This window comes from Populus nigra, chromosome 10 (assembly GCF_951802175.1).
Source record: "Populus nigra chromosome 10, ddPopNigr1.1, whole genome shotgun sequence".
NCBI classification, from domain to species: Eukaryota; Viridiplantae; Streptophyta; class Magnoliopsida; order Malpighiales; family Salicaceae; genus Populus; species Populus nigra.
The window spans coordinates 15,815,247-15,835,166 of NC_084861.1; the positions used below are offsets into that span (position 1 = coordinate 15,815,247).

Here is a 19,920-nt window from a genome sequence, read left to right on the forward strand (position 1 = left end):
TTCCGATTAAAAAATTAAAAACTAAAAAAATAAACAAAATCTAATTTTCAAAAAAAAAATTGATTCATTTATAGTTCTATTTTTATCTTTTATAGATGAATTATGTTTTAAAAATAAAAAAATAATTATTTTCAGATGATATTTTTAATATATATAGCCTTATATTTTATTTTATAAAATTAATTTAATATTTTATTTTTAATTATTAAATATATCTTCATTTTTCAGTTTTTTTAGATATTATTAATAATTTTTTATTTCTTTATATTTATTATCTTTTATAATTCTTAGTTTATTTGATTCATAGATAAATTATTTTAATTTATTATATTTTTTAAATTATAGAAATATTTTAAAATAATATATAATTTTTTAAAAAAAATAAAAACATTTAACCAACCATTGTCATGTAGCTAATAATATGTTATTTTTTAAAATATTTATTTTATTTAAAAATACATTGAAATATAATTTTTTAAAATTTTTTTAACTCATCTAAATAATTTTAAAAAATAAAAAAATAATTAAAAAAACAAAAAATTTTCAAAAAATTCTTTAGAAACAAAAAATAAAAAACCGAAATTTATCAATGTATTTTTTCATTCAGAAATATAATAAAATAATTCTTTTATTTTTTAAAATTTATTTTTAATATTTACATATCAAAACAATAAAAAAATATATAAAAATAAACAAACGAACACCCCCTCAAAGACAAAAGTAAAGTGATGATTAGATCTAACCATAACTACATATCAACGTTCCAATAGTTGCCTTCGAAGTTATCTATGGCCGATCCAAAAACAAGATACATGGCAAACTATATATTCGAAATTCAAGTAAAATTACACCTAAATGAAATTGAAGTACCTGTTCTTGGAGATCTTTCAAAGGTTCAAACACTAAGCAATTATCAGTCTCTGCGAATATAAATATTCATACAAGAAACTAGGTAGTCTAAATAATTGTCTAAATAATTTGTTGTCAAATCACATTCAGTTCTCTTCAATCACTGGCATCCCTATTTCAGTGATTATTGCTGAGCACATTGCACCCTCTGGGCACCACCATGCATATCATCATCTTCATCATACGCTTCTTGGGCCTGTTGCTGCTGTTTCCTCCTCATCTCCTCCTCGATGTTCACATCATGTAAAGTAGTTTCCTCGCATTCATCAAGCTCCATGTCAGTCAGCTGAACAGAGGCTCGTGGAGGAAGCACAGCCTCCAAGGCCTTGCACTGATCAGTGGACAGGGAATCTGGGAAATCAACACTGAAATGAATGTAGAGTTTCCCTCTCATAAATGGCCTTTGGTACATTGGCATTCCTTCATCATTTATAGCCTTGAATTGATCTGGGACAAAACCAAATAGGAGAACCATAAATTACCAGCTATTAACAATTAGAATCCCAACTTTGAGGAACAAAATCACATAACAGCTCAAATCTTGAAATGTTCAGATGATCAATAAAAATAGGACTAGCGTGCAACACTCTTTAGCCAATACTACAAATAAATTCACCCAAAAAATCCAGGAATTGGTGAGACAGAAAATCCAGAAATTTAGTTAGTGAGTTCGATGCAGATCGAGCAAAAAGATGTTTCCCATTTTAAAAAAAAAAATCTAGTACTATCAACAAAGAAAACATGAAAGTGTTATGGCACTTACCAGGCTTGACTACTTCCCCAGGTTGAGATTTTATCAGGAGCTGCCTTCCATCCAAATGGGTCAAGACGAAATGGAAGCCACAGAGTGCCTCAGTAAGAGATAGGGTGTGCTCAACAAATAGGTCATCACCCTTTCTCTTAAACTTAGGGTGATCCTTTTGCTGTAGGACGAAGACGATGTCCCCTGTAACAGTGTCAGGCTGCACATAAAACACAGAACAATGAAAATGCACGCACTCGGGCGAGGTAGTAAAGGATATTAATCAAAAACAACAAAAGCATCCACTCAAGAGTGGTGCGACTTACTGCCTCGTCAGCTTCTCCAGGGAACGTTATCCTCTGCCCATTTTGCATGCCCTTCTCAACAACTACTTCCAAAACTTTTTTCTCCTGGGCAACCTTTTCACCCTTGCATTGAGGGCAACGGTCCTTATCATTAATTGTCTCGCCCGTACCCTTGCATTCATTGCAGGGATGCTGCATTTGCTGGATCATAGAAGGACCAAGGTGTCTTATGGAGACCTTCATTCCAGAACCTTGGCAACCAGCACATTTTGATGATGCTCCGGACTTGGAACCTTTACTGCAAAATTTCACATGAAACAACCAATGTCAGCTGCAAAACGCACAAAAAAAAATAGAAAAAGAGAGAGAAATGCTCAGCATGCCACAACATGCAGCGCAGTCTATGCACACACTAACCCCTTGCACTTGGAGCAGATTACATTGCGTGAAAGAGAAAGCTTCTTGGATGTGCCATTATAAATGTCTTCAAAAGAAACTTTAAGGGGATGGATCACATCCTCGCCCCTCCTTTGCCTTCGGCCTCTGCTGCTACCACCACCTAGACAAAAGAATTTGTTTAGGTCCAATGTGATCAAAAAGTTTTTCCAACTTTAGCATGCTCTTGTGATTCAAACCAAAATATTAGTCAGAAAACTTAACCACCGAACGGATTGCCACCACCAAAGAAGGACTGGAAGATATCAAATGGATCGTGGGCGCCGCTGCCGCCGCCGCCCATTCCTTCCTTGAGGGCATCCTCTCCATACTGATCATATATCTCACGTTTCTCAGGGTCACTCAGAACCTCGTATGCTTGTGCCAACTCCTTGAACTACAAGGCACAAGTACAATTACAATGACTCGAAAACAAAAAATCAAATAACAGTACTCTCCAAGTTATACTTCAACGTTATAAAACTACAGGGCACAAGTACAATTACAATGACTTGAAAACAAAAAATCAAATAACAGTACTCTCCAAGTTATACTTCAACGTTATAAATGATTTGTTAATGCTTGACACAAATTCCATTAGAAACCACATAATGTAAGCTATTGGCTGATATCAAACTGTCCAAAGATCACGTGCTTTATAAGCCTAAGAACAATAGATTATAAAGCAAACCACAACCCAATTTCATATAAGCATTGTCTACAACCATAATGACCCACTAAGACGCTTGATCTGCTGTCAATCTGGCCAAATTAAAACTCACAGTCAACAGGAACCAAAACCACTCGAATACAACCACAAGCAACCCTTCCAAGTCAATTTAATAGAAAAGATATACCTTTTCAGGATCACCGCCCTTGTCAGGATGGTTCTTGATAGCTGCTTTCCTGTAAGCCTTCTTTAGATCATCCTGTGAAGCACTCTTTGAGACTCCAAGAACCTCATAGTACTTGGTGTTGTCGCTTTTCTTTGGTGCTCTCCCAAACATTTTTTTATATCAATTAAAATCCTGCATGAACAACAAAACCCGTCAAGATCAATGTGATAAACACACATAAAAATCAAGAATCTGGACAAAATAGCAAGAAAGGAAACTTTTTTGAAAAAATAACAAGTACCCAGAATCAAAATCAAGATCGAGAATCCAGTAATACTATAACGATTGAATCTTTCTAAAATAATAAAAAGTGCCCAGATGCAGAATCAAGGCCGAGAAGCTAAGACACTGTAAAGATCGAATCTATGCGAGAAATAAAAACAACCCAGATGCAAAGTTAAGATCGAGAAACTAGAAATACTATAAAGATTGAAACTTTTGGAAGAAAAAATAACGTACAGATGGTTAGATTATTTTATCACGGAGAGCAACAAGAGAGACGGCGAGACAGAGAGAGGGGTTGAGAGTATGTCAGATCTGTGTATTTAAGGGAAAGAAAGAATGGACGGTGGAGATTTGATTGGTGGGAGTGGTAGATAGTAGATATATATTATTATTGTTGTTATTGAGGATTCCTATAATATTGTTTCTGAATTTTTGGTTTTGGGGATTTAAAAGGGACTGAGAGGAGGTGGACATGGAAGGATCTAGAATTCTCTTGAAGGTTTTCTCGGGTATATGGTGAATTGGGGTCAATGATCTGGTCCACACCTTGTTTTGATTGTTCACCTAAAATTGGCTGAAAGCGTGTTTGTTTAGTTAGTACTAGTTGCATGGCCGTGTTACACGATGGGTCGATTTTTAATTTTCATAAAAAAATATATTATTATTGTTGTTATTAAAGATTTTTAAATTGTGTATTATTTGTTTATGTAAAACATGAATTATTAGACTTAAGCACCTTAATATCATATCATATATAGATCTAACATGGTTATTAGACCTAAACTTTGTTCAAGTTTATTATGAACCGTGACATGATATAATCTTTTAAGCTTAGAAGGCACGAAATGAGGCACATGTTATCCTTTTTACATAAAATTAAATTATTTTTTTGCATTTTAATTGAAAAAAATTGAAGTTCTGGTTGTTGGAGTATTTCACTATTTTTCATATGTTCATGGGTATTAAACATTTCATTGGAGGTATGATAGTCTTTTGATGACTATTTGCATGATAAAATTCTATTTTATCTTCAAAGTTGACAAAATTAAAATATTTTGCCCAACATTTCACATATTGTTAACTTAAAAATACACCTTTAGTTTGAAAAAGACAAAACATAAGTTTTGTGCACAAGGATTTTTTTTTTGTTTCGCATTGTTTTTTATGTAATTTCTATAATTATTAGGGACATTTGGGTATTTTAGTATTTTTTTATTATTTTTAAATTCATAAAATTACGCTGGACTCACGTTTACTTGGATCTCACAAACAAGCAATATCCAAATTACTTGGATGCTAGACCCAAATAAGTTGGACTTGACATGTTTGTTATATCCAAGGCATTTGGGCCTACCATGCTTAACCCGAGATGCTTAAAATATTTTTTATATATCAAATATTTTTTTAAAAAAATTATATTAACCTGTTGTACAACACAGACCAATATACTAGTAGTTTGCTAAATCTTGTAGAAGAATCTAAAATCAAATCCTCGTGCAATCATAAATATGGATTTCAGATTTTCAAAGTATTTTTTTAATATATCAAAATAAATATTTTTTATTTAAAAAAATTTATGTTTTATTGATATTAACATATTAAAATAATTTGATAATATAAAAAGATATTAATTTAAAATAAAAGAATAAAAAATTATTTATTTTCAAAAACATAAAAACAAAAGGACCATACTGTCTAAGCTTTTGAAATTGAGATGCCATAGGCGTGCATCGGAAGGCTAGAAACTAGAAAATAATCTTGTTAGGGGTAGAATTAGAACTTTTAATGTGGGCGTACCAATATGAAATGAAATTTTTAGGATGCAAAATACATGTTTCTTAAGAAACAAGTCTTGATTTTGACCGTATAATTAAGATTTTTCAAGAATTCAGGGCTAAAATGTAAACTTTCTTAAAGTTTGGGGTATCGTGGCACCATTAACCCTAGCTCTGCGATGATGAACAAACAAAATGGCTGAACAACGCCCAACTTCCCACAGATCCAGGTTCAGGACGTGGATCTTGATTCTTATCCATCTGGGTCTGCTTCTCGTCAAACGGCATATGATCCTGCATAAGTGCTGTCCTTCGAAGAGACCATTCATGTTGATGTCAACATCACTAGCATCCACACAAATGTCCCGGAAGCTTCAGAAAGAAATTGAAGTTTCTGTGCAAGAAACCTATCCAGGGATAGAATATCATCAAGGATATTTCTTGCTCTCATTCAATATATAGAAAAAACAGGAGGGATCTTGCCAGTCAAGTATTCTGTCCTTGGTTACACGATGTTTCACAGCATCTGCGCGCAGGGAAACTATAATTCACACCAGCAAATTCATGAGCTTTCAGTTAAGGTCTTCGTTACCCTTTTCTTGTCCTTATACTAATTTTCTATTTTTTATAAGTTTTTTCTATTTTCTATAAGTTTTTTCATATCAAAACAATTTAAAAATTAAAAAAATAATGTAAAGCAAAAAAAACAAAACAGTGATTGAACCGCAAGATCCGAAAGAGAAATGAAGTGAAAAAAAAATGGAATAATTATACTCCAAGGCTTCCAGGCTCAATGCCAAGGATCCTGTATCCTCGGGGAGTTTGAAATTGGGCATTGTCTTGGGGCCCATAACACAAGAGGCCCATGTATTGGGGCCCATCTCTTTTCTTTTTCTTTATTTTCTGGCAACTCTATCCAGACCGTGTGCGAAAAACCGCTATGCGTGTCCACTGGAAACCAAAAAACAATTGCATGATGAATAGATAAAAAAAAATTATTGATAAATTCCACAAATTTAATTTTAGAATAAAATCAATACAAAAAAGATCCTGTGAAAAAAATAAAACTGATTATGTGTAGTCTGGGGGTATTATTCAGGTTTGCCCAAGAGAAAAAGTTCCCTGTGAATGACTACACAATAATCCCCTGTCCCACCCCTTGCTGTCTTCACATCTGAAAAGACAGAAACAGTCCCTGCCATAAATGGCCTTCCCATCTCACTGTTCCCTTCCCAGCCCGTCCCTCCCTAAAGAAAAATAGCCATAGACATCTTGCAAATCTCTGAATATTGTTTTTTTATATGAGATATATTAAAATAATAATTTTTGAAATTTTATTTTTAATAGAAAGTAAAAAAGATATTTTGTTTTTAAAATAAAATATTTACAAAGTGTGAGTGAATCACATTACTAAACAGTACTATCATCATCATCATCATCAAATTTCTAACATCACCACCCTTCTCTTACTGTCCAAGTAGAGACTTATCTCTTTCCCTTCTTTGTCTTTTGGTACACTTCATGAATCGTTTGATATCCGCATCTTTATCAGCAGCAATCCACTAAAGCCGCAAACTCTAATCCCTTCCCATTATCTTTTTTATTTTTATTTTTTTTCACTTTAACATATTTTAGCTTTATCTTCTTCCCTTCAAGAGCTTCAACCCCATCTTCCTGCTCCGATGTCTTCAAGCAAAACTCAAAGATAGCATCCACACAGACAGAATCCTTAGTGACCTGTTTGGAAACTAAACCACACACAAAAACACATACCATGTTGTCCTCTCCAATTATCTACTCCTTTTCCCTCTTGCTTTCCTTTTCCCTCATCTACCTCTTCTCCCCTCAAATCCTTCCTCTCCAAAACCCTCAAAACCTCCCTTTAGATGAACTTGATGATCTTACTCTTTTCAAGAAAGCCCTTAAGCCTTGCACAGCGACCTCCCACTTATCCACTAAGAACCCCACTCCTAAAATAGCCTTTCTTTTCCTTACAAACTCTGATCTCTCTTTTGCTCCTCTGTGGGAGCGTTTTTTCCGGGGCTACAGCAATCTTTACAACATCTATGTGCATGCAGATCCATTTAGTAAGGTCTCCAACCCAGATGGGATTTTCAAGGATCAGTTCATTCCCGGCAAGAAAACAGAAAGGGGCTCTCCTTCTTTAATCTCTGCAGAAAAAAGACTTCTAGCTAGAGCCGTTCTCGATGACCCTTTTAATCTTTACTTTGCTCTTGTTTCTCAACACTGTGTCCCTCTCCATTCATTTCAATACATGTACAATACCCTTTTTGGCCACAGCATTTTGGAAGCTTTCACAGCTCAATCTCATCATCAAAGTTTCATTGAAATTCTCTCCCAGGATCCAAACTTACCTGATAGATACAATGCTAGAGGGGAAGACATTATGCTACCAGAAATCCCATTTGAGAAATTTAGGGTTGGGTCTCAGTTTTTTGTGCTTGCAAAAAGGCATGCTTTTCTTGTACTCAAGGATAGAAAGTTGTGGAGAAAGTTCAAGCTGCCTTGCTTGAATATTGAGTCCTGTTACCCTGAAGAACACTACTTTCCAACACTTTTATCAATGAAGGATCCTAGAGGATGCAGCCAGTACACATTAACAAATGTTAATTGGACTGATTGCTTTGATGCGCACCCTCATCTGTATCAAGCAGAAGAGGTTTCACCAAATTTGGTGCATAGATTGAGACTGTCCAATTCAAGTTACTCTTATTTTTTTGCAAGAAAATTTGCTCCTGATTGCTTGAAGCCATTGATGGAAATTGCAGATGATGTGATTTTCAAGGATTGAAAAAAGAGTGAGCAAAGGTAAGTAAAGTAAGCAGTACAGAATTATAGTATTGCCTTCTTTTTTGCTTTTTAGACTTTGGCCAGCAGTCCATGTGTGCGTGTTTGACATTACAATTGAAATCGATGTTGATTGAAAAAGCATCCTCTTGATGCATTTCACATTTCCAATCTCAGTCCCAAATGGGTTTAGAGCCTGTTTGATTTTTAATAGTATTTTTGAAAAAAAAATGAAATTTTTTTAGTTTTTGTTTTAAATTATTTTTTTTTTATTTAAAATCAAATGTACTAAAATAAAAAGATATTATTTAAATGTATTTTCTAATCAAAATCATTTAAAAATCAACCCCTACCACGAATAAAGGCTGAGGTCGGTCCGTAGTCGGATTTTTTATTTTTCTTGTCTGGTTTCTGATTATACTAGAAAAGGTGATTCTGCTACCATAGTTTTCCCACCAATTAAAAAATAGAAGGCAATTATAACTTGTGTTGCTTTGAAATCAATTAGATTTTGAAACTATGTGTTTTGTTTCTTTATTTGTAACCAATTGATTCTTGACATGTTGGTTATAGAAAGTATGACCTTTGCTGGTTATAATGTATTGTTTTCAAGTATTAGCTTATGTAATGCAGCTAACTATTCTACTAGCTTTGTAGTCTTTTATTTTTATATATTTAGAGTGACGGAGAGATTTTGATTCTAGCTAAGAGGGATACCGGTTAGCAATTTTGATGTAACAGCTGACCTATGTGCAATTATGCTTATAAATTATAGCTAACGCAAAGGGCAAAGGATCATGCTAGAAGAGTGCTTTTTCAAGAAAAGAATTGATTCCACATTAAGTTTGATAGTTTAGAGGGCACGTTTTCTCTGTGGACCTAGGATGTAATTATGGGTTTTTGTCAGTTTTAATATTGCTTTCCTGTAGTATTCAAGGCAGGCTTAAATTCTCAAGAAAAAATTGGCAGATTCAAGGCCTAAACTTTGGTGTAATAGAGAGAAGGTTGAAGCAGATTTAAGACCTGAAGAAATCAAGAAATGCAAAATTAAAAATGAGGCAAAGGAAGTTTAATAAATGAAATAACAGTTTAGGCATTTGCTTAGGTGCTTTGCTGGTTTTCTCCCCTGGTTAATTGTAAGGAAAACTTGTAGTTGATATCCTATACTGCAAAGAAGATAGAAAGTTTAAAAGTTTACTCTTGAATCTAGGTGGAAATATTGTATCATTTTGGAAACAGATGACCTGTTTCAATTCAATCAGTGAGAAATTTTTTGTTTTTTCTTCTTTTTTTTAAAACAAATAATCCAAGGAACTTGAATCTCCTGTTCTCTTACAATGTTGTTGTAAATGAAGTTGTTCTAAAAGTTTACAAATGTCAAATGTTATAATTTAGAAATTGCTAACTACTCTTCTCCTTTTCTTTTGAGGGGTTTTGATTTTTGACTTTTGGGCCCGTGCTTCATCGGGAAAACAATGTGTTCATATTCCGAAGGTTGTGTTTTGAGCCATGACAAAAGTGGTGTCGGCATGGTCATTTGCAGTGTAGGATTACACAGTGGTGTTTTTTTTTTTTAAAAAAAATATTTTTGATATTAGCACATCAAAATAATTTGAAAATATATATAAAAAATAATTTGAAATAAAGAAAAAAATAAATAAAAATTTAAATTTTTTTTAAAACATTTTTCAAACGAAAAACAAACATTACTAGAGTTAGGACAAAACCCTTGACTCAAGAGTTCACGTGCGTTATGCACCATGGTCCTTTTGACTAATGAATTAATGTAAAATTCTTCAGTGTATCATGCTAGCTCACGTGATCTTGTTTGTGAAAATATTGTTTTGCAGGTTTTGGCTAAAGGAACCTTTGAACTTTGTTTGGACATTTGTGAGTGGAGTGGAGTGGATGAGGAAGAATTATGTTGGCGTGAAGGGAAAAAGACCCAGCCCAATGTAATCTGGTGAAGTGTTTTTCAAAGTTGTTTGTACAGAGAATGGAGTTTTACGTCTTGTTGTATATTGTATATAATACTAAAACACTTGTGCTTTTGTTTATTTTTACAAAAGTGAATGGAGTGTGGGACTTTTAGAGCATAAGGAGTGGAAGCAAAGGATCAATGCCTTTCTTTTTCCTAATGTAAAAGGTTGAGATCTTCCTTTGGGAAATGAAGCCCCCTTGCTTATGCTGTGTGTTTTCTGTCTTGTTCAAAGTAAATGGTGTTAGCCATTTAGGATTTGCCCATGGTGATTGTAACTAGCTTCTGATTTATGTGGAGAGCACAGGTTCTCAGGTTCTCTTCTGTTGGGAAATTTTTTTGCGATTTATACCTCTGTGGGAGAACTCATTGAGAACCTACATGTTAGCCTGATGATTACAAAAATTGTCATTAGCCTCTTGTTTTCTTGTAAATTGAAGCGTATTGAAGTATAATACTGCTTGAAAACAATCAACGTGGTAAGGGATGGCTTTGGAGTTTTTCTCCCTTATCTTGTATAAAGAGACACGAGCAGGATAAACGAAAACAACAATCAAAAGGTACAGAAGACAAGTTGAGCCCATGCTACCCAGAGGACTATATCTTGACTCAACTTTGTGTCATTGTCACTACAGATTCAATTGTCTCGAAGGCCATGCTTGATGGGCTTCCGAGATAAATGTTCTGGGAAGTTCTTGATCTTTACCAAATTGATGGATTTTGGTCCCGTCATCAGCTTGTTGATTCTATAATGGCCATTCATTCCCCCTTAGAAGCACGCAGAGATGATGTTATCTCGACATCCTCCATAAAAACTGGGACTACATGAGTCGAAGCCCTTTGTCATCGCATCATGAGACAGCATCCTAAGGAGATGGCGAGGAGGCAGAGGATCCCTAGTTAGAACCAGTCCTCGTGCTTGTGTCCAACATTTGGAAGGCAAGTTGTACCGTGATGATTGACAGCCTGATCTGTCAGGTCTCCTAGATTATCTCACTCTCATCACCCTAATAGTTTTCTGTCGGACTCGATCATTTCGCACTCATTTTCCTTATAGTACTTTTCAGCCGGATTCGATCAAAAATTCTGTGTGCCAAATAGTTTACATTACTCGAAACCCGAAAGATACGTCGGTATCAGTGTGGCATTTCTCAATAAATCCCGAGGCCTAATCAGCCTCCATTTTCATTGGAGAAAGCAGTTGTGAGCTTTTGCAAGGGAGTTCATGGTTTTGGACCATCTTGTTTTACAGTATTGGGAAGAGAGCAATAAAAATGCCTCGTGAGATATGTTCTTGCAATATGAAGAGCTCAAAAGGGATCCCATAGTACAGGTGAAAAGGCTGGCTTCCTCTCTTGAATGGTCTTTTAAAAATGAAGGTGAGATTGATGAAGTGACATGGAGATGTAGCTTGGAGAGGCACAAGGACCTGGAGGTTAACAAGGATGGTGAGAGGGTATGAAATGGAGGTGCCAAATAGTGCATTTTTCAGGCTTGGTGATGTTGGTGATTGGAAGAACTACCTTGCCCCAGAAACGTGTGAATGTGTTGATCGACTAGCAGGGATGAAATTTGAAGGGAGTGGTCTTCGTCTTTCAGGCAAGAACTAGGCATGATGTCCAGTGTTCGTGATAGAGATCTTCAACTGCATGGTCTTTGACACTGGTTGCTTTTATGTGAATTTCGTCAAAACAATGCAATGTTCTTGGGATCAAAAGACTGTTTTAATCATTGAAGCTGTCATGTCCGATATGAAAAGGTGTTTATATCATCAAATATTCAGCTATTTTCATTAAAACAAAATCATTTTATTATTTTCTTATTTTACATGGGCTAGCATCTAGCCTGTTCTATATTTTGGCCCAATGGGTCCTGTTTCTAAAGGTAATAGGGCTTCAAGCCATTAGATGTACCTTGCCAAATGCTACCCGCCTACCCCATGAACGTCCTGCAATGTTTCAGTGCGATCTTTTGTTTTTATATGGTTTTCATCTACTTTTTTATGAAAAAAATAATATAAAATTAAATACGGTAAATACTCGTTAATTATTCGTGATGTTACATGGACTGATTGATTTACTATAATATATACTATGAAACCAAGTTGTGATAAACTCGCATACCATCTTTGTTGGATTTATAATTTCGATAATGGTGGTCTTATCATCTAGGGTTGGGCACCAATGAGCATCGAAAGCTTAAAACTCATTAACCCTTTAAGCAAAGCTTAACAACTTGCATTAAGAAATTAATCATATCAACTTGACAACTTGTCTCATCTCACTCACCAACCAAGATATATATTCAGCAGCAAGATATCACTACTTTTTTCTTGGTACCTCGTCACAAGGCGACCAGCATCAAGGCACAAGGCCATCCGAGCTCCTAAGAATCTAGAAATATTTGGTGGTGGTGGTACTATGGAGTGTTTAATCATCAAAGTGTTTAGTTGTATTGCACCTGATTAGTCACGTCAATTAACTTAATAATGAACATATTTTAGAAACAATCAAGCAAGTAGGTGAGTGCTTCCAGTTTTCTATGATTAATAAGTGTTTAAAGTGCCGGTTTTGGAATAAAGATTTCGAATCTGGTTCTGTTTGTTTTTTAGGGTGTGTTTGTCTAAAATTTATTTAAAAAAAAACAGTTTTTTTTATTTATTGTTTTAATGTGTTAATATAAAAAATTAATTTAAAAAATAAAAACAATATATATTATTTTGATATATTTATAAATAAAAAATATTTTAAAACATAATCTTTATTTAACTTCCGAAAAGGTATTTATTCATGGTATTAATTTTCAAGTGTTTTGCAATATTTTAAAAATTAATATTATAGTTATTTTATACTCAATAACTATAATTTGTAATTTTTTTTTCGAGTTAACTTGTACATACCTCTACTAATCTTACGGGTCCTGAAATTAACGGTTTTGTAAGTCTCTAGTGACCATAAGATTTATGGAACTCGAACTGGTGATCTATAAAAAATAAATTTAGAATCTAACCAATTGAATTATACATTTTAAAATTAAAACACAATCTCTACTACACTTCAAAAAAAATTTTATTCGTGATAGTAATTTTCAAGTGTTTTGCAATATTTTAAAAATTAATATTATAGTTATTATATTCTCAAGAAATATAATTTGTAACTTTTTAAAAGTAACGGTGATGCCTAAGTTACACATGCACAACCTTTTCAAAAATACCCACAAAACATGTCTCCAATCCAAGAAGGAATTTGTAAAGTTACTGCCATGAATTGTCAACAAGAATTGTTTTTAATTTTAAGTGCTAGCTAGTTGTTTTGCCTTTTGAAATATCAATGTCACATCAAGCCGTGCTCTATCACTAATCTTACTGCATAGTTATTAATAGCAAAGTTTTAAGATTATTCGGGTTAGTTCATGTATATTTTTGATTAATTTTATATATTTTAAAATTAATAACAATATAAATTTTTAATAATTTTAAAATTTATAAGACTCGAAATAAATTAATAAATCCATGTTTTTAAATCCATGTGTTATCCATGTTATGTTCTTTTTCGGCTTTTTTTTCTCTTAAAAATAAACATAAAAATGAAAAAGAAGTAAGTTGTATGTAAATTTCCTAAGAAAATAGAATACTTTTAAGAATAAAAAACATTAAATAAAGCACGATCGACACTTAATTTAATTAATTAATTTCTAAACTACATGGATTATTAGTTACTTTTGTAAAACTAAAAGGACTGGTTTGTAACTTACTCTAATATTCTCCAGGCTCTAGGATTCTTTTCTTTCCCGCAAGCGATTTATTTTAAGCAGTGACAGCAACAAAAGATTTTCCACGTGCATCGAAGGTGAGAAACGGGTTAGGTTACCTACCCGTTACGCTAAACCACGGTCTAGCGGGACAAAAATCTATTATATGATTGCCTATTTTTGCTGATTTGCATTTATTAAGGAATCTTGACAATATAAAGTAATTATATAAATATAAATAGTTGCTTGATATTCTATAAAAATTAATTTAATATGATCTATAAAAGTTAATTTGGATTGCTTCCACCACTTCAACGAAAAGATATATCATTTATAATTTTTTTAGCAGCATATAAGTATTAAGAATCTAATTATAGATTAAGAAATGAACTCGTGAATCACTGGAGGTGAGATTAGAAATATATCTTAATTGAAAAAAAATATTAAATCGAATTATTTGAATATTTAGGATATATAATTTTTTTTGAATTTAAATCTCAGAGTTGATATTCAAAAAAATCATTAAATTTTCATAAATATAATTAAAGGATGTGTCATTAATGTTATGTTTAGAAAATATATTTAATTTTGATTGATGAATAAACAAATCCAAGAATATCCATTTCATAATAAAAACAATCTACCTTTATATATATATATATATATGTTTTTTTGGGTTAAATATGTCGTCACAAAATAATAGTTTAGCATTTTTAGCTAAATTATTCATGGATTACACGAGCAAATACAGATGATCACCGAGGATCTGGCGGGAAAAAACCTTAAAGCATCATAGAAAATCGTGCTACCATATCTTTGCTTTCATATTTATTAGCTCTGCCTTGAAAAATAAAATAAAATAAAAATATACTCCAAATTTCTATATCTGGTTTTGCTAAGCGAGGAAGAAAAGTGAAAGGCTGACATGACCAACCAAAGCAGAGGGCCCACAATCCGTACTCTCCCATCTTGCTGTATCCCACAAACAGCAGCAAATGGGAGTGACCGAGTCACTGAGTTTAGTAGAGCTACTCTCTTTTGCGTGGCGTTGTGTGGTGTAGTGCACTGTAGTAGTTTTTTGTCTTAGTATTTATTTTTGCAAGATTTACGAAGGGTCCCTTGCCTCCTTAGCACCTTAACTATTCCCTCACCTTCCTTCCTCTCCCTTTCCCTCCTTGTTGGTGAAGATATTTTTAACAGCAAGTACGAAAGGTGAGTCCAAGTTTTAAACTTCATGGTTTTTTTTTCTTTTTCTTTTTTTTTTCTTTAGTGTTTTGGTTCTTTATTTCATTTTCTTCCTGAGAAATTTGATTTTGTTTCAGGGTTTTTATTTTCTCTTTTGATTTCTTTTTATGTTACGTTGTTTTTTTTTTACTATTTTTTGTATTTTGATTTCAGTGAAGTTTGAATCTTTCTACTCTAGGGTGTCACTGTTGCATTGATTAAATTACATTTATTAGCTTTGTAGTTTTAATTCGTCTATGAAAGTCAATTCTTCTTCTTCTTCTTCTTTTTGCAAGAAATGTTAAATGCAGCAGTAGACCGATCATTTATGGTTCTGGGTTTTTCCTAGCCTCGAGTTTGGTTGCCTAGACAGTGAGTGAAACAGTGAAAGCGGGAAGATAGAATAATGGGAACTTACGATTCTTATCGTTTTGGATTTTAGAAAATTTAAAAGAAAAATCTTTGTATTGCAGGATTTTAAGGGTGATACGAGCCAAAGAAAGAATACAGAAAAAAGAATAGGAATCAAACATTCGTAGTCAAATCCTGTATTTAATGGTGAAGGTAATGAACTCATTTAAAGACAATTTACTCTTGATTTCTCACTGAAGGGAATCTGTACTGTAAGTTGTAACCCTCCCTTTGTTGCAAGCCACGATGTTCATCACGTATGTCTTCCTGTTATTATTATTGCAATGGATTGGCATTAGGCAACAAAAGTTTGGTGTTTGTTTTGAACAATGAATGGGTTGCAAAAGAAGAATTTATTTTTTTTGCTCTTCCGGGACTTTTATTTGAAATTTGTGGAGCAAAGGACTTTGCTTTTTGGCAGATCTTGGTTACTGCCTATCTTTTCCCTCTTTGTTTTGATTCCTTTTACAAGCTCTATAAATCTTTTCTAATTATAAAGTTTTCTACCAATAAGGTAGGTTAGGATGCTGTAAGAGACATGACACTAAAGTTGCTGAATGGGGGAACATGTTGTGTTGTTTTCTTTCCTTTAGAGGTGCATGCAATACAGGCCTAAGAATGGATATCTGTGAGAGTTGAAGCTTGAAAAAACCCTGTTATTGGTTTTCATCATGTCAAGGCAATCCCTACTTCCTCCTCGCTGCCCATTTCAGAAGCATGTCGTTTCTCATCCAATTCACAAATCTAGTCCGCAACACCATAGATCTCCCTCCCAGGGTTCAGTTCTGGAGGAGAAGCCAGCATGGCTTGATGATTTGTTAAGTGATGAAGATGCAGATTCAAAAGGAAAGTGTCTTCTCCGGTCGGCCAGTGATTCGGTCACCCTCTTGGATGGTATTGTGGATTCATTTTCAGGTTTGAGTCCATATAATGATGAAGCCGCTTCAGGTGGCAATGAAACTTGTAGTGGACTGGAGTCAGCTTCTATGTATGGTCCTAATTCTCCTAGGAGAAGAGGGATTGTGACCTTCTCGGAAAATGCCATAGCATCAGCACTATCGGAGTATGCATTTCAAAATCCTCTGCAGTATGTAGACGGCAGCCTGTGCATTTCGGGGATTAAACCCTTGGATCAAATGGGGAATGCATGTGGTTCAGCTGGGGAGCTCAATAGCGAGACAAACCCTGTGAAACGGTTAGAATCTGAAACACTCTTGTTTGATTGCTCGCTTATTTTGTACTTCTAAGGTAATCGTAATTACTCTTGTTATCACATCAATTTCTAAGCAATTTTACAGGCTATATTTTTTGTCTGTTTCTCACATTTTTAGGCATTTGTTGTTGTAAACTTAGGATGGTTATCTGCATTACCCTGATATTCTGGTGAAGATTTCTGATTGTGTTAATGCCCCAGCTTGCTTTAACAATAATTTAGCTTAATTTGGAATCCATGTTAGGTTCAATTTGGAAGTACTGAACCAAGATTTAGCAACCTAGTTTCAGCTTTGCTCAAGTAATTTGTAGTTATGTTTCCTTGCTGATTATGATGTGTCCACTTTATACCATGGCCCCCCTTCCCTCTTCACATTCACAGGTTGTTCTGTACTGAAAAGCTTCATTTAAGCTTGTCTTGGTCATGTTTGTGAACAGTTGTCTTGTAGGCGTTAGATTTTCTGTTCTGTGTATTGATTCCAATTGTCTTTTGAAACAATACGAACTCCGGGGGAACGTATAATTTTCTGGTAAGAACTACTCCATGAACTAGTATGGTCATCCAAGATGACCTCTGTTGGTGGTTTTCCTTAACCAATCTTCCCTTACAAATGTCCCTAGACATAAACTTTGACTGGAGCACAACTACCAAATTTTCCACCTGAGAGCAAGCCTCAGAATTCTGTACTACTGTCCATTGTGCGCCTTCATACTATGTGCTTGAGGAGGGTATATGATTATTCTAGTCTGTAGGTGCTGGCTGACACTGTTAATTTAAGTGCACACCTAGGGATTTTACTATGAAGAATATCATGGAAAACCTACCATTGTACATAGGGCGTGGTGTTATTTGCAACTGTATTGTACTTGAGATGAAAGTCAGGAAATTCTCACTTCCAAACAAAGTATTCGATCTAAAACTTTATGTTTTCTAGTGTCTTCTCTCATTAACGTTATGCAAAACATGGAGACAATCTTACTGGTTTTGGTGGCTTTCTTTATAGGCATTCCGGGCAACGCTCAAGAGTTCGTAAACTCCAGTATATTGCTGAACTTGAAAGAACTGTTAATGTTCTGCAGGTAATACCTCTGAGAGATGAGGCATTTTTGTCCCACTTTAGTCTCTGTATGATTGAATCTCTCTTTGCAGGGATAGCATGCAGCAATTTTATTCTTGATGTAGATGGGGAAACTTTAATCTTTGTGCATGATAAATCATCGACTAAATCTTATCAACTGGTGTTGAGAAATTTTCAATCATATCCTATAGATGCTATTGGCAATATATTTTCAATTTCATAGTTTTTATTTTGTCAAGAATTTCTTGTTTAGTAAATAAAATTTCAGCGGCTGTATAACTCTTTGCAGACTTTGGAGTCAGAGTTGGCTGTCAAGGTTGCTTCTATGCTTCAGAAACGTGCTACCTTGTCCCTGGAAAACAACACATTAAAGCAACAGGAGGCCAGAATACGGCAGGAAAAATTGATCGCAGAGGGTGAGTTTCATATCTCTATGATTTTCTTGAAAACTCATCCCAAATATAATATTTGAGGATTTCAAAGCTCTTTCAACGAGGAAGAAACATAACACAGCTTCCTTATTATTCTAGTTTTTCTTGTACGAAACTGGAATAAGGTACTCAAGTTTCCCTAGCACATTATTTTCTTCTTCCATGCATTTTCTTGCAGCTCAACACATGGCTTTGAAGAAGGAAGCTGAGAGAATGAAAAACAAGTTAGGTTTCACAAATTTGAAGTTCAGAAATTATTCCAGATCAAGTCGCCCTCCGGAGGCAGCTAGATCAGAAGTTACATGGCAGATGGCAAAACTTAATCTTAACTAGTCAGGGGAGTCCTTGTCCATGCTTCAACAATACGTCTCAAACATGATTTTCTACTCATCGGTGTCATTTCGTGAAAAAAGTAGACAGCCTTGCTGCATCATGTCATATACTGGTTAGGATACCTTGCACTCCCAGGGCACAAGTTGTTTATATCTTGCTGTACATGAACCGCCAGTGAACTGACTTGTATAACAAGGAGTGGCATCATCTTTTCACCATAATTATCTTTGCATCCATGCACGGGTTACAATCTCGTGCTTGATCATTAAAGTAAAGCTCTTATCATCTGATGAATTCAAATCTAAACGAGGAATAATGAAAGAAAGCTTCATTGCAGAAGATCTCTCCACCTTTAAGCATTGAAAATTACACCTTCCTAGCTCATTCAACTGCGGCATCACAGCAGTTAGGTGCCGCTACTGCACTAGAATACTCAGCGTGTAGAAAGCTATAGATTTAAAGTGATGGTAAGGAAAGGAAAAATAACAAAGACAGGTTTGATTTTATACTCCACAATTGGCATTTAGATGTGTCACATGCGTTTTATCGTCCCATTGGTGAGGACTGATGCAACAGAGAACTATTTCTTGCTGGACAATAAATTCGAAATGCATGTCTTCAAAAGTTATGTTTTTGCTATAGTTGACATGGGAAGAGAAGAATGGAGACCAGCAATAGTATTTTGCGATCTGAAATGCGAGAAAGGATAGAATCCTAGTGGTCGCTGGCATTTCCAAACAGCCAATATTTATTTCAAATAGTAAAACTATAACATTCTCTTTTTTCTGATGTCAAATGTACAATTTTCTATTTTTTTTCTTTTATGCTTCATGTAAGATTCTTAAAATAATGCAATTCAAAGTAATGTTATAATCATAACGTGAATTGCTTATGAGTTACTATATTTAAGTTTAAACCAATAAAATTTGATATTTATTGGAAAAATTTATAAGAACACTAGGTCAAACTTAATATTTATATATATACTAGTATATTCACCTGCGCTTCACAGTGAGTCAATATTATTTAAAAAAAATATAAAGAATATAAATGATGTTTTAAACCCTTTAAATTTAACAATTATGTCAAACCCAAGTCACTTGAGTTTGACATGGTTGCAGGTCCAAGCGTTTTGGTCATGTCAGTCCTAGACGTTGACTTAAAAAAATTAAAAAAAAAAAGAGAGGATAAAATTTCTATTGAAGGAATAACAAATTCATAAACATAAAAATTAAACTATTTCAATAGAAAGATATGATTTGAATTTTTAGATCTAAAATGTTAAATTAGATTTTTACTGTTTATAAATTATTTATACTTTGTTTATAAATAATTTTTAAACTCGAGTTACTTGAGTTTGACAAATATACTTGACCCAAGTTTACTTGAATAATCATAACAACAATA

At 34.0% G+C, this 19,920-nt stretch overlaps 3 protein-coding genes across 13 annotated transcripts; 2 read left to right on the forward strand and 1 right to left on the reverse strand.

The window, feature by feature from the left end:
* Positions 1–809: 809 nt before the first annotated feature.
* On the reverse strand, positions 810–3,981 carry LOC133705337 (dnaJ protein homolog). 2 transcript variants are annotated; one of them, XM_062130473.1, is made up of 8 exons: positions 3,747–3,981; positions 3,529–3,650; positions 3,249–3,419; positions 2,617–2,788; positions 2,374–2,515; positions 1,978–2,254; positions 1,673–1,871; positions 810–1,356 (listed from the first exon to the last, which is right to left on the reverse strand). In XM_062130473.1, the coding sequence occupies exons 3-8, from the start codon at positions 3,396–3,398 to the stop codon at positions 1,034–1,036; spliced, it is 1,263 nt and encodes a 420-aa protein (XP_061986457.1). In that variant the 5' UTR covers positions 3,399–3,419; positions 3,529–3,650; positions 3,747–3,981; the 3' UTR covers positions 810–1,033. The 2 variants fall into 2 exon arrangements, with proteins under 2 accessions (XP_061986457.1, XP_061986456.1); XM_062130472.1 differs by lacking the exon at positions 3,529–3,650 and having other exon boundaries at positions 3,747–3,980.
* A 2,723-nt stretch (positions 3,982–6,704) lies between these two features.
* On the forward strand, positions 6,705–10,392 carry LOC133705451 (glycosyltransferase BC10-like). The gene is made up of 2 exons (XM_062130661.1): positions 6,705–8,116; positions 9,946–10,392. The coding sequence occupies exon 1, from the start codon at positions 7,062–7,064 to the stop codon at positions 8,097–8,099; it is 1,038 nt and encodes a 345-aa protein (XP_061986645.1). The 5' UTR covers positions 6,705–7,061; the 3' UTR covers positions 8,100–8,116; positions 9,946–10,392.
* Positions 10,393–14,735: 4,343 nt separating this feature from the next.
* LOC133704544 (basic leucine zipper 34-like) lies at positions 14,736–18,734 on the forward strand. Of its 10 annotated transcripts, none has more exons than XM_062129398.1 (6): positions 14,736–15,035; positions 15,521–15,885; positions 15,977–16,653; positions 17,675–17,750; positions 18,039–18,165; positions 18,359–18,734. In XM_062129398.1, exons 3-6 carry the CDS (start codon positions 16,130–16,132, stop codon positions 18,511–18,513), a joined length of 882 nt encoding a protein of 293 aa, XP_061985382.1. In that variant the 5' UTR covers positions 14,736–15,035; positions 15,521–15,885; positions 15,977–16,129; the 3' UTR covers positions 18,514–18,734. The 10 variants fall into 10 exon arrangements, with proteins under 10 accessions (XP_061985382.1, XP_061985383.1, XP_061985378.1 ...); XM_062129399.1 differs by having other exon boundaries at positions 15,521–15,611; positions 15,973–16,653; XM_062129394.1 differs by having other exon boundaries at positions 15,521–15,611.
* The last annotated feature ends 1,186 nt before the right edge of the window (positions 18,735–19,920 follow it).

Bases quoted from the DNA above. Each gene is read 5' to 3' on its own strand.
- LOC133705337 (XM_062130473.1), bottom strand. From the start codon at position 3,398: ATGTTTGGGAGAGCACCAAAGAAAAGCGACAACACCAAGTACTATGAG. The intron at 2,255-2,373 runs GTTAGTGTGTGC...GAAATTTTGCAG, and splicing joins ATCTGCTCCAAGTGCAAGGG to TAAAGGTTCCAAGTCCGGAG. The intron at 1,872-1,977 runs GTAAGTCGCACC...TTTTATGTGCAG, and splicing joins CTGGAGAAGCTGACGAGGCA to CCTGACACTGTTACAGGGGA.
- LOC133705451 (XM_062130661.1), top strand. From the start codon at position 7,062: ATGTTGTCCTCTCCAATTATCTACTCCTTTTCCCTCTTGCTTTCCTTT.
- LOC133704544 (XM_062129398.1), top strand. From the start codon at position 16,130: ATGTCAAGGCAATCCCTACTTCCTCCTCGCTGCCCATTTCAGAAGCAT. The intron at 16,654-17,674 runs GTTAGAATCTGA...CTTTCTTTATAG, and splicing joins GAGACAAACCCTGTGAAACG to GCATTCCGGGCAACGCTCAA. The intron at 17,751-18,038 runs GTAATACCTCTG...AACTCTTTGCAG, and splicing joins GAACTGTTAATGTTCTGCAG to ACTTTGGAGTCAGAGTTGGC.